Below are 13,151 nucleotides of genomic sequence, written 5' to 3'. Positions count from 1 at the left end.
GTGTAGCTGCTACCTAACAGCTGTCTATCTCGAATAATCTGAAGTTGCTCAGCTTAGTTTACATGCTTTAGTTCACAGAGATCTCTTCTAGCCTGTGTTGTTTTGAGTGAGCTGGGTTAGAGAGCAATTCCATGAACAGCTGTAAACCACAAAGTACAGGGTAATAATGTTGGGGTTGTGTTTGTGTATGTGAGGCATGGAGAGATAGAATCGTAAATTCTTCATGGAGCCAAAATAGGGTATTTGACCAAGGTGTCTGGCTCAGGTTTTCAACACCTATTAGGTGCTTTTACTGCATTGTAAAGTCAGCAGCCTATAAATTACTCAGGCTCGCCATACGCTTCTAGGACAGGCATAAGGGCAAGAAGCTGGAACCATCAGATACAAACCAGGTACCTATCTCTAATCTGGTTTCTAAACCTGAAAAAGAACCTCTGTTATTTTCTGGAGTTCAGAGCTTGTCAGCCTGGCTTTTCTCACCCACCTACTCACCCTCCTTGTAAGGCGATAGATGGAGATTTTTTCTTCATTTCTCCAAATGAAGGGATTTGAACCTGCATTCCCATACTACCATCAAATGTTCTGCTCACCAGGTTACCTGCAGGGCTGATTTCCCTCTGATCCAGCACACTGTTAAATGATCAAACAGCTCCAGGAGTAGATGTTGAGAATGTATCACCCTAGGTCATGCTGGGGAGCATGTCCTGGTGGTGGTGGTGGTGGACTTATAACCAAGTTTCTGGTCTAAATGAGCAGAGTGGGTATGTGAAGATATCTTTTACCCACACAATAAATCTCACACTGACTCATCTGTTGAGCTGTTAATTTCTCAAAACTTTAGGCACCTATCAGACAATTCTGAGAGTTACTTTAGGTTCCCTGTACATTAAGCAATACTGCAGAAGTAATAGACACCTCTAGAGAATAATTTATATCTTTATCTTTCTATCATGAGCACAAAACCTAGTGTGACCACACTCATAATTAAAATGCCTCAGTTAAATATTTAGAGTTAAGGAAGATTCCAGGTTCTGGTGTCTGAAAATAGATCTCTTGAATCTGTCATTCTTGACTTCCAGGGTGAACTTGACTCAACAGGCATGTTCTGTTTATGTCTGCAGGTTCTGTTGTATGCATTTCATAGCTGAAGGTGTGCTATTTGGGTAGCTCCATCAGGGCTTCAGCACTGAACTGTTCTGGGGATTGAGGAGCCATGCAGACAGCCAGAATTACCAGGTTACTAAACCCTGACTCCTTGTTGCTATACACAGATGACGCGATTTAAAGACCTGTAATGGGTGGAGCCATAAGACCATCAGCAGTAAATCCACTTGTATGTATGTATTTTATAATAACTGAGGGGGAAATAATGCACAAAAGATGTTGAAAAAGAATTTCACAGTAGCTAGTAGATACCATCTGCTGTAAAGAGAGCTCAACAGAGGCCCTGAGACAAAAAAAACCTCAGTCCACACAAATCGTGTTCCAACTGTAATCACTCCAGCAAAAACTTCAGTAAGAGACAACATCACATTATTACATATGAAGATGTGACTCTGATTCTTTATTTTAAAGGAAGCCAGTTGTGGGCCAGGTCATGCTGGGTGCTGCATTGTCTAATGACTTGCAAAGTCAGATTTTCAAGTTTTAAAGTATTTTATGTCCTATTAGGATAAAAAGGGATCATCAGGTTTCTTCAAATATGTTGGAGGCATTGAGGTCATTATAACTAAAGCCACTGATGATTAACTGTAGATATACAGAATCTTTGGAGCTGTCATGTGGAAGAAAAAGGAAAAAAATCGTGCAGAAATAATAAAACTTCTCTGATCTATAAGATAATTTATATACCCTCTGGGGAGGCTGTACAGTCAAAAGGCAGAGCAGAAATATTACTTTAAGCTTCTTAATCCCAGAGAATCATAACAGAAATATGGGAGTTGATAATGACAAGTACAAAAGAAAAGATAAAGGACATTTTCAGAATATGGCAAGTGAGAAACTCTGCCAAATACAGATCTGGTCTTCAAACCCTGGCAATATCCCACAGAATTTACCGACTTTAAAGGGTTCCTGACAACTTTGATTTCACCTGCTTGATCTGTATTGAGCAATTCATAACTGCCCTGATGTCCCTAACTGCCCACCAAAAGGCGTCCGAGGCATTTTGATTCCTCACTCAAGGATCTTAGTTCTGGAGTCTGTCTTCACTCAGAATCTCCCTGGCATCCTGAGAGCAGCACTGGGGCAGGCGGTGCTGGCAGACGCTGAGCCAGGCACTGGCTGTTTCAACCGTGTTGCCTCTCACTGCCCAAGACACATAAAAAAATCACAATATTGAAAACACCATCTGTCATGGTAAGTTTGTCCCCATAATGAGGCATACGAGGGAAAATCCCACTGCAGTGACTGTGCAAGCACAGCTCATCCCACTCTGTTAGGTTGCAGCATGCAGAGAAGGTCCTTCCCTTTATTCCAGGCAAGCAAGGAGTGGGAAGAAAGTTTGTTGAAAGTTGAGAAAAGACCTCATTATCTGAGATTCATCTGAAAGGGACTGAATTCTGCTCTTCATTAGAACAGTTCAATTATAGAGAAAACCAAGGAGATGCTGAGTAGGTGTTGTGTTTCACAAAGACCTCAGTTCAGTTTTCATTTAAACATATGCTTTACCTTCAGTTCACGGCTACCTAACATGGTGTACATTACCAAGGCTGTTGAACATCTTTAAGGGATTGCAGGAAGGGCTGCCCACGGCTGCTGGGGAGCTGCCCAAGCAGCCAGATGAATGAACCCTGAAAAAGAGAAGTCCACCACAGTAGAAACTGGTGCTGCAGGAGTCCCTGTGGCGACCCTACAGGACCCTTTGTCCCATTCAAGTAAATGACAAATAGTTTTCTAGGACACTTGGATCTAGGCACTGGCCTAGACTGGCATATGTAACACTGTTTTTACTACCACCAAACCTCATGCTAGTAAGGCTAAAATGCAGAGCATCTTTTTACTGTGTAGTCAGGGCCTTTCCATTCAATGGATAGTGTGAAGGTACCAGTAAATACTGCAAGGTACGTACCAGCAGCAATACATAGGTATGCCTGCATTATACACTGACTGTTCTTGTATTCTGAAGATTTACAGAGGTAAAGATGGCAGTGGAGTTTGAAAGATAGTGTTTGGCTACATCCTAGTACACACAAAGTACTTTCCACAACTGAACTCTTTTAAAGTCATCAGAGAACATCACTGCCTTAGAGAAGAGGTGTGCTCTACCCCTGCTGCAATCAGTGGATCTTTTGCTGTTGGAACTGACAAAAACTTGAAGGTAATTACATTGATATTTTGAAGATTTAGCCTGAATCTGTGACAATTATCTCTCAGACTTCCAAAAGTTGCTTCTAAGATGAAACAGAAACTTCTCAGGTCATCTGAGAGAAAGGCTGATGTGGAATAGAGCAGGTACAGATAGTCATAACAGAGATGTAAAACAAGCCAGATGCAAGGCTAGCAGGCAAACAAAAAGGTTGGACTATATTTTTCATGTGAGTCTACAGAGGCTTGTTTAGTAGTTTGACTCAATGCCAAATAGCTTGCTACACCTCTAAAAAATTGCTTTATTCTGAAAGAGTAATCTGAAAGATCCCTGGACTGCAGTCAACTTAATATCACACATATCTGCTTCTTCAAAGCATTCTATTTGGCTCAGCACAGCAACAGAAGCATAACTTTTAGTGGTTATTTAAACTTTGAGGTAATTGGATGCCCCACTACCCCACCCACTAAGCAAATAAATTGACTTTGATGTCCCTTTAATATGTCACAAAAGAGAAAAGTAAAGACTTCATATTTAGTGGTGTGAAAGAGATTATTCTAAAGATTAACATTTTCAAATGACTACTAAGCATAAAAATGGTATTCATAGTTCATTCTTTCAGCTCCTTGTCAAATAAGGCTACTTGAAATACAGCATCTCCGATGACAGAGCTGACTTGCCAAGGCATTTCCTTACAAATAGGGAAATCTTTTTCGTTATAGCCATTTATCCCAAAGATAGTTACTGAGAGGCACTTGACCATAGTGGCATCTACCCTGCAAGGTTAAAACCAAGTTGCCGTGCAACATCTATGGAATCACATGAGAGATAAGGATTTATAACTCATTGGACACTGGTACATCATGCTGCAGTTTCAGCTAAAGTGTGAAGGGATACAAAAGTAGCTGAGATTACTGCTTTGTATGCCAGGGTATTTATTTTTTGCAACCCGGTTTCAGTCTCTCCACCCATAGATTAAAGTGTACCTTGGTTCCACTCTAAACTCCACATGCTGCTGGGCAGAGGTTGAGCAGGAAACACAACTTCTCAGTGTTCTTGTTCCCCAACCCGAATATTTCAATCCTCCCACCAATTCCAGTGCAGTTCATGTCTGTATTAGGAGGTGGAACTCATCTTGATAATTAGGTCCTTTGCTGTTTTAATGGTAAATCATGGGACTAAGGAAAATGTCCTACATTATGAAACAGTCTTAATATAGTAGGAACACTTTTATGCTTATTCAGGAAAAGTGTCACAGCAGGTGTAATAATTCTAGAGTAAGCCACTGATAGCAACATTTGTGCTCTCAATGGAATTCAAACATGATTCTTTTATTGTCTTAATCTGTACATTTTAATGTGTATGAGGGAGGGATACTTCCATGCCAATCTTAACTCTCTTCTTTCACATACCTAGAGATGCTAGATATATTTTAAAATTAAATAAGGAAAAATGCACTTTGGTACCTATTTTAGTCAGCATTCCCTTTGCTTATTCCTAGGATTGCATGGTTCATATATAGTGTTGAAAAAACATATTCAGTTAAATTGTTTAAGTAAAGATCAATTTGCAAATTACACCAATGACTTTGTAGACACATATATATGTACATAGACATGTGAAAAATAGAAAACACATAGAAAAAAATGCACTTGCTACATTTGAAAAATATTAAGATTTGGAAAACATTAAGACATCTGGGTGCACAGCACATGTAAACCATTTGTGGTGAAACCAGAAGTGATGAATTGCACATTTGCTAGTATCATCTACAGGATAACAAAGTCAGCTCTTTCCTTTTCATCATTATGCTGATGCTTCAGCAATAGCCTTTGATTAAAAACCAAACAACCAAACAAATCAAAACAAAACAAACCCCCACACCCAAACAAACAAACAAACAAACAAAAACCACAAAAAAACCAAACACCAACAAACGCAAACAACCCAAATATAAAACCCGAGTTCATGCCTTAAAGCATTTGTGTACACAACAATAACAGCAACAGCATATGGTTGTAAAGGAGCTACAAAAATCGTAACAGAAGCAGAATTGTAATACACCTATCATTGATCATCTTAATACCAAAGACATCTGGCTGCATTTTACATCTATTGATATGAATGACATGGTATTAAATCCTTCAATTTAAGGTTGTGCAGCCCTGGAGTTCCAGACCCAAAATTATATATTATATCATTTGCATACAATTCTATTCCTTAGATAATCATATTGCTAAAAAAAAAAAAAAAAAATATTGCTGACTTTTTCAGTATTTATGCACAGTTCCTGACCCATCTTTCATGTAAAGCTCCATGCCAGGGAAAACCTTACAGAGAAAGTCAGGCACATTTACTGTAAGCACAGCAGCAGCATATTATAGAGAAACAGATATCCACACTGTCTCGTTAAATGTAATGTCATTGCCTAAATTAGGAGCTTTGTCAATATTGTAGAAGGTCTCCTGAATTAGATATGTCAGATGCTCTTTTTGAGGATCCTTCGATTGTCAAGGGAAGCCAAAGTCCATATTGCATGATGATTTCAAGTTGTATCCCCACATATCTTATCTGAAGGACTAGGAATTCACAAAACTTCAGGGATACAGACTGTGTTGAGTTTAATAATCTTTGGCAGACCCTAAATATGGTGACATGAATTTCTAGTCCTTCTACACAAGGCAGACTCTCTGTCTGCTACTAAGACCAAAAGGATGGTGATCAGTTTCGCGCTATAATTTGTTGGGTTTTGTTTTTGTTTTGTTTTGTTTTGTTTTTCCCTGACATTGCTTGCAGCATCCTGTCCAAAAGGCAGTAGAAGCTAGTGGAAGCTTATTTATAAAAATGTGAAGGGGAAGCATGTCACAGAGCTTGGCAGGTCCTCGTACTTACCTGATTCTGACTCCCTTCTCTAGTGCATGGTGGGAGAGACTGGTGTCTTGATTGCCTGTCCATGGTTGGATTCATAAAAACCCATAATTGCATAATTTGTAAGGAGAATAGTCTTACGGAATGCCATTAACCCATCATGCAGCTACTAAGCCTGGACCACATGTGGTTCCCCATCAAGGCACCACAACTGCAAATGAGTGTGCTGCCAATGCTGTGGCAGCGGATCAGCAGACGGTTCTCCCCTGTGGTGGTAAAGCTGCTCCCTGGGGTTTCACCCAGAGCAGATCTGCAAACATTGGGAGTGTAGCTGGACTACAGCATGAACCTGGAGTTCGGAGAAGGTCTTGTCCCTGCCAAGCATGAGCTGCAGACAGCATATTCTGCTCTCATCACATCACACACTGCTCCTAACAGATTAAAATCCAGATCCCCAGGTTCTTATGTGTGCTTGCAAAGGGGATTTTTTCTTCTGTTTGTGGTACGGGCTTCAAACATTAGCAAGTATTTTATAAAAAATCATAACAGAAATGGAACTTCCATGCAGGAAGAATACTTGCTTGACTTACAGGCCAAGGTAGACACTGAGCACATATCTAAGCAGTCTTGCTGCATATGGCCACTCTCCTAAACTGGGACCATAAATAAGCTTATGTTAACATGTTCGCTATATTTACATGTTACATGAAGAATGTTATAATCAGTCTCAAGTCTAAGTAATCTGTCTCTATATTAGCTTTAGAACATGCAAAAAATAGAATAGACATCTGTTCCATCTAAGATACAAAGAAGGGATGTGTTTTCACTAAAAACACTGGAGTTCAAAATGGCATCATCAGTAGAATGCTGATAGATATTTGCAATTTGTATAAACCAAGTGTCTAAATAGAAAAGGTTTGATAGTGAAGGGGAACCTATCCACATAAAACTCTTTAAAATGGAATGTAGCCAGCTTCTAAATACATTCAAATATTACAGTGTCTCTATAAATAGAAAACTAGATACTGCCGAAGAGCTAAAGCAGTCCTTTCCAAATCTTCCAAGTGTATATATTTCTCTGGTTTTACTATCATTAATACACAGCTGCTTGAGCTACAGCTGTTCCAGCTTTTGGCAACAGTTCAAGCAACTTTGCCTCTTCTGTCCTTTGCACCCCTCCATCTTCCATTTTGACACCACAGAATTGCCAGGGCATATCTTGATTTCATGAAGTTTTTAGAAAAATGCCACATGTCCCAAACTCTCTTGGTGTGCATGCAGCCAATCAAGAAAGCATGTCATAAATCCACCATGGTCCTTGGATTGTCGCTCAGGTAGCGGCACATCTCTAGTCCCAGTGCTGTATTGAAGAGAGGCTACGTGCTGACCACTTCCCTCTTTCTTGCACAGAGCCTGCTGAGAAGGATTTCAGAATAAACTTGATTTATTGGACCTCGGACATGATATGGGGACTGAGAATTTGTTGCATAGTCCTGCAGTTCTGATGGCTTGCTTTGACTGACGAAATATTTCCCCAATGTATGGTGCCTTGGTAACGTCATTGTTATGTGCGGACTTTCTTCAGAAGGATTGGATTTCACCACCTGCAAAACAAGTGACAGATGTGAGTGCTTTCTGCCTGCACTTAGAAGGATGCACAGCTGTGTGTACAGAAATGCAGAGACAGTTCTACACAAAGCAGGTCCTGATACTCTCACCTTGAGCTGCAAGTTGCTCAAAACCAGTATTTTAGTGGGCAAATTCATTACGTTAGATACTAATTAAAGTGCAAGATCTTATTTACTTAAGCCTTGAAATCTAAATGTAGAGGCCCATTGTACTCAGTTGATTCTATAAAGTCTTTGTATATCAGACTTGACTCTTCATTAGGGATAGTTTAACTGAACAACAAAATTTGTACTTAACAGCTGGTCTGTGTATTTACCACGGGAAAAAATAAAGTCAGGACAGCCATAACTTGCAGGAAGGTTTAAATACTGCTCTGATCTCATGCACTTGAGGAGCATATGCTGTGTCTCAGCCATGATCCCTGTGAGAATGTCTCACCCTCAGGTCTTGGTGCAAACCTGGCCCAGCTCCATGTTGAGATGATAACACTCATGTGTCGTGTTCCTCCAAGAAGGGAGTTATGGTGCAGTTTAACTTCCCTCTCCCTGGGACATTACACTAACATAACCAAAATGTGCTTCAATAACTTAGTACAGAAGAATGCTCCCTCTTCGGCCCTCCCCAATATGTGTACAGCTCTGGGATTATCATGTTCAATTTGTACGGAATAGACAAATGCCCATGGGACTAACAAGAAAGAATATGAAAGGTATGGTTGCCAGGAGTCTCCTGTGAGATGCTGAAGGTCTTGTTTCAGTGAACACACAGTCGCTGATAAATAATGAAGCAACTTCAGTAGAGACAAAACCTCAGAACCTTGCATAGAGGCAGGACAGAGGATCCTGACCCAGGCACTGGCTAACACAGAGAATGCAGAAAAAGGGCCAGGTGGTTAACTTATTTTTAAAATAGTATATATATTCTTTGGTAGCTCTGATATCCATCAATTTTCCCACTATATCCATCACGGCAGATACTTGAAAAAGCAGACTTCATTTATTGGTGCATAGATTTATGCATAAGGATATTAGCTTTTCAAAAATACAATGTATATTTACTGTCGCTGAGCAATTGGAAACAATGTTCACACATAGTGAAGCTCATAAATGAAACAACTCATACAAAATTAAATGCAAGTGAAAGATTAACGTGCAAAGGCTTGAAAGTCTGGGCAGAGAAGCTATGAGGGAGCTGGCTGAACTGGAAAAAAAAGACGAGGAATTATCCTTGTAGAAAATTAAAATATCCTCTGATGAATTTCACACAGCTAAGCCAAGTGCTATTATTTGTTTTCATGCAATTACTGCAGGTTCATTTTTCTAAATTAGAGCCTTAGATCTTACAACTATTTCAAAATGATGCCACCTTGAACCAATCACCCAAACTGCATTCCTGTTAGGCATAATCTCCCAGGAATGCAATCTAATATTCATGCAGCAGCCAGCCACTGATCAAGATACCAAAATCACAAGGTTGCTAGTTTCTATGTTGTGATCATGATTCCATTGCCATTAAATTATGAAATAAATCTGAATTAAAAAATAGATTCCATGAAGGTCTTTATAAATGTGGGCCAATCTACTTCTCCATAAGCAGATGTGAAGAATGAGGTAATTAAAAAATTAGGTTTGCATATGTGCATAGAACTAGAAGTATATTTCGGCAGGAAGTGCCAGATTTTTGGTCCCAGATTGGTAAAATCCCTTTGTGAGTCCATATCCCTTGGCAATCTTAGCGAAGACTGTAGGATCTACAGAGTTGCAGATTTCTGTGCTATCAGGGTGACCCAAGGCCTTCTGAAATGGGTTGATGGGAACTCAAATAATATATCAGAACAATCAAAGGAAATGTCTTTCTGTTTGGCCAGCTAGTGAGAATTAAATGGGAATGGTGGAATGCACTTCAGATCTTCTTTTCTGACTGCACAGAATGGTCAGCTCGCCATTCCCACACAGCCATGCTTTAGCTCAAAGGCATTTACAGAGGGGTTTAGTTTTCTGGGAATTTAGAACGTCACTTTTTAAGAGAAAGAAAGTGAAAATACAAAGCAGTAGATTTAATCCATCTCATCTGGTTTCATAAAACACGAACAGTTCTGGGATTTTACACAATGTTCTTGGCTCCATCCTTGAAGGCAAAATGCCATTTTCCTAGTGCAAGCTGCTCCAGCACCTGATGAAACTCCACTTGCCAGGATGCAGAAATAAACTGATGACAAAACTGTTAAAACTAACAAGGTATCAAAAGCATTCAAGGACTTTCTTTTTGCTTTCCTCAAGGATAGAGTCTGGTTTTTGGAGGCTGATGGCTTCTCCTGGGCACATCTATGCTTCTTTTAGGCACAATGGCCTCTCAGGACTCATTAACAACAGCTCTGAGAGCCAAGTTCTCCCCTGATCCTCCACAGAAGTGCATACTCTCTGTTGAAATTCCTCCGACAGAGAAGCAAGACCAAATCTGCACATGAGCTCATACAAAATGATGGAGGAGTGCATGAAAAATGCTGACGATCGATCACGCCCTGCTGTTTTCCACCCAGTTCCACACAAAGCATCTGAAATATTTCACTTTGAAGTTCTCTTTTTCACTCAAAAGCTCTGTGGAAATGGTGAACAACAGCAATGACCCATGAAGACACTAACATCTGGGTTCTAGACAGAAAAGGGTCAATACAGCCTTCTGGGTGAAACAGAGGGAAGAATTTTCTCCATGCATAATACCTGCCCTGTGATTTACTCCCTCTTTCCCAGCTCCATTTGGACTGAGCTATGTTCATGCCTCTTTCATACTGAGCAGAGCAGATTAAAGGATCAGTTAACTAACCACACCTGCCGCGTTTGGTCCCAAGGCAGGACAGAGGCCAAGGCAATGGGCTGGAAACACGTGAGCTGCTGAGGAGCCTGAGGTGGAAACCAGCTGTGAGGTTGATGCAAAGCGCGTGAGGCCAGATGGGTCTGATAACACTCCCAAAGCTGTGCTCAGTCCCAGTAAGCCTCACACTGGCAGAGACACTAAACCAGTGGCAACTGTTTTTTTTCCCACTCTCTTTTGGGAATGCATTTGTTGTCTGGTAGACTGACTCTTATATTTCTGCCTGTGATATTTAAGGAGAAAAATCAAAGCTTTATAGTTATTCATATTTTTATTCTGCTTTATGTAAAGGTGACTGCTGTGGTGAAGAGAACTAAATATAACCCACAAGCTACAAGAAAATAGTTAGGATTTCTATGTTAGTCCTTGGCCAGCAGACACCACAAGGACACTCCGGAGCCTATGATTGAATTTTACTATCACCACCACCAAATTTCAGTTTCTTTGGTTTAAGCTGCTCCTAGGTTTTATTAGCTAAAGTATATTTGGTTTCCCGGTGTATATTGTGGGTGTCTGATGAAGGAAACTTTATTTTAAGATCTTCGCTTTTTTGGGGTCTATAAGGGAAATATATCACAGTTGTCTGGACATTTCTTCACAGCAAAAATTAGTGTTTCCACTTAATTCCTGGCATCATGGTCCACCTTTGTACCTGTGAAGGTCTACGGAGCTTCTGTGCTATTCCTGCGCACATTCACGTCCCATAACAGTTTTGGCCAAGAGTGAGGCTTACAGAAAAATAGCCATGACTTGGCAAAATAAGCAAAGGGATTTTATTCTTCTCTTGAGAGATTCAGAAAACATTTGGTGGTCTCTCTTATTTGAAGTAATTTGTTTTGACAGAAAACAAATTCCTAAATTCGTGCTGGGAAAATGCTAGCATTTCACTTGTGTGGGTGATAATATTTTTTAATATTTGTGCACTTTTGATACCTATAATTAAAAAAAGTTCTAGGATTTTGCCCGTAAGAATTAACTTTTTGAGTTCTGTCTTGTAAGTGATATATCAAATTGCTTGTGTCATTATTCTAGTCAGCAAGCAAACTCCTGAGATTTCTACCAACTAGTAGCTTCTTACTGGCTTAAAGCCCCCAGCTGACTGTAAAACACTATAAATTATTAACTCTTGGTTTCAAAGAGATACCCTTTGTTGAATCTTTTTTATTTCTTCCAGTTTTAACTTTTCGATAACAATTTCTTCTCATTCTGTATTTCATCCTGTGAAAGAACTTGCACCTGTCATCTCTCTTCTGATCACGTAGAGGAAATGTAATCTTCCTGTAAGATATGACAGTTCAAGTTTTATGGTCCAAAACAGATTTTAATGGAATAAATTGTGGTAGTTTCCTACTCTTTTGTTAAGCAGACAATCCAGATTCAGTTAATAAGTATTAATATCCTTGTAGCATCACAGGGTATTTCTTACAGTGCCAAATATAACTTCATCTATAGAGGTACCAGAAGGCTTCTCTGTCCTTGTATTCATTGAAGAATTCAGGCATGGGCTTACTGAGGATGTCTGAGTGCATGATTCCAGTTTTCACTGAAGATATATTGTTTACTGAGAATTAAGAGCTAAGCACCTGGACAGGTATAAGCCTCCTTTATTCCTCAAAGCTTTTTCTGGTTTCCAAAGGGAGCAATGTAATATTCATGGGTAATATTAGAGCAATGAATGACATGTTCAGATTCTCAGCAAATGATCCCCCATAATAGGAACCTGGGAACTCGGCTTCTATACCAACAAGCTGGTGTCATGAATACGAGGAACGACTTGGAAGCTACAGAAATAGTCTGGTGGCTTTGGTGACACTTCTTTAAGTATCATACGCAAAATTAATGTCATAAACCTCATGGCAGAGGGTACCTGCCTGCTTCACTGCTCAAAAATTATACTCTCTGTTTTCATTTAGGGTCCCTTTCACTAAACCTGGGGTGCGCTTGTTCCTTTGCTGTACATAAAGCACAAGAAATGCAAACCTAAGACGGATCCCTTCTTTGCTGATGCAGAAGAGCACTCGCTATAAAAAGACGTACTGCATACTCGAAATACATCTTAAAGAAAACCAGAAAAACTTTAAATATATTGTTTTTCAAACTCTTTGCTTTCACTGGTTTGGCAGTCTCTGGGCTGATTTTGTGCCTAGGTATAATAATGTGTTTGCTTATTTATTTTTTATTTAAACCATTGACTCCTTTCACTTGTAGTATATTGTGAAGAGGCCTTGCCAGAACTTCGAATGAACAGAAGAACATATTCTCAGTTGCCGTACTCCTATATTTTACCATGTCACAGTTTCACCGGTCCAGTAGCTATAAAACAGAAGACAGAATTTCTATGGATTTCAGGAAAAAAAAAAAAAAAAAAAAAAAAAAGAAAACAGAACTATGGGTGTGAGAGCAATGGACTTATATTTCTCTTTGTATATCCAGTCACTATAACGGTCCCAGACAAGTCTTTCTCGGACATATGAAA

At 39.7% G+C, this 13,151-nt stretch overlaps 1 protein-coding gene across 2 annotated transcripts in view; it reads right to left on the bottom strand.

The window, feature by feature from the left end:
* Positions 1 to 4,944: 4,944 nt before the first annotated feature.
* Positions 4,945 to 13,151, bottom strand: part of CPED1 (cadherin like and PC-esterase domain containing 1) — a 149,851-nt gene continuing 141,644 nt past the window's right edge. Inside the window, exon 23 of one of the 2 annotated variants that reach the window (XM_065845802.2) lies at positions 4,945 to 7,779. In XM_065845802.2, the coding sequence (XP_065701874.2) occupies positions 7,552 to 7,779 (228 nt within the window). In that variant the 3' untranslated portion in view covers positions 4,945 to 7,551. The other variant, XM_071803357.1, reaches the window with a different exon arrangement.

This window comes from Patagioenas fasciata, chromosome 1, assembly GCF_037038585.1.
Source record: "Patagioenas fasciata isolate bPatFas1 chromosome 1, bPatFas1.hap1, whole genome shotgun sequence".
NCBI lineage: Eukaryota > Metazoa > Chordata > Aves > Columbiformes > Columbidae > Patagioenas > Patagioenas fasciata.
This window is presented reverse-complemented; position numbering and strand designations above follow the sequence as displayed.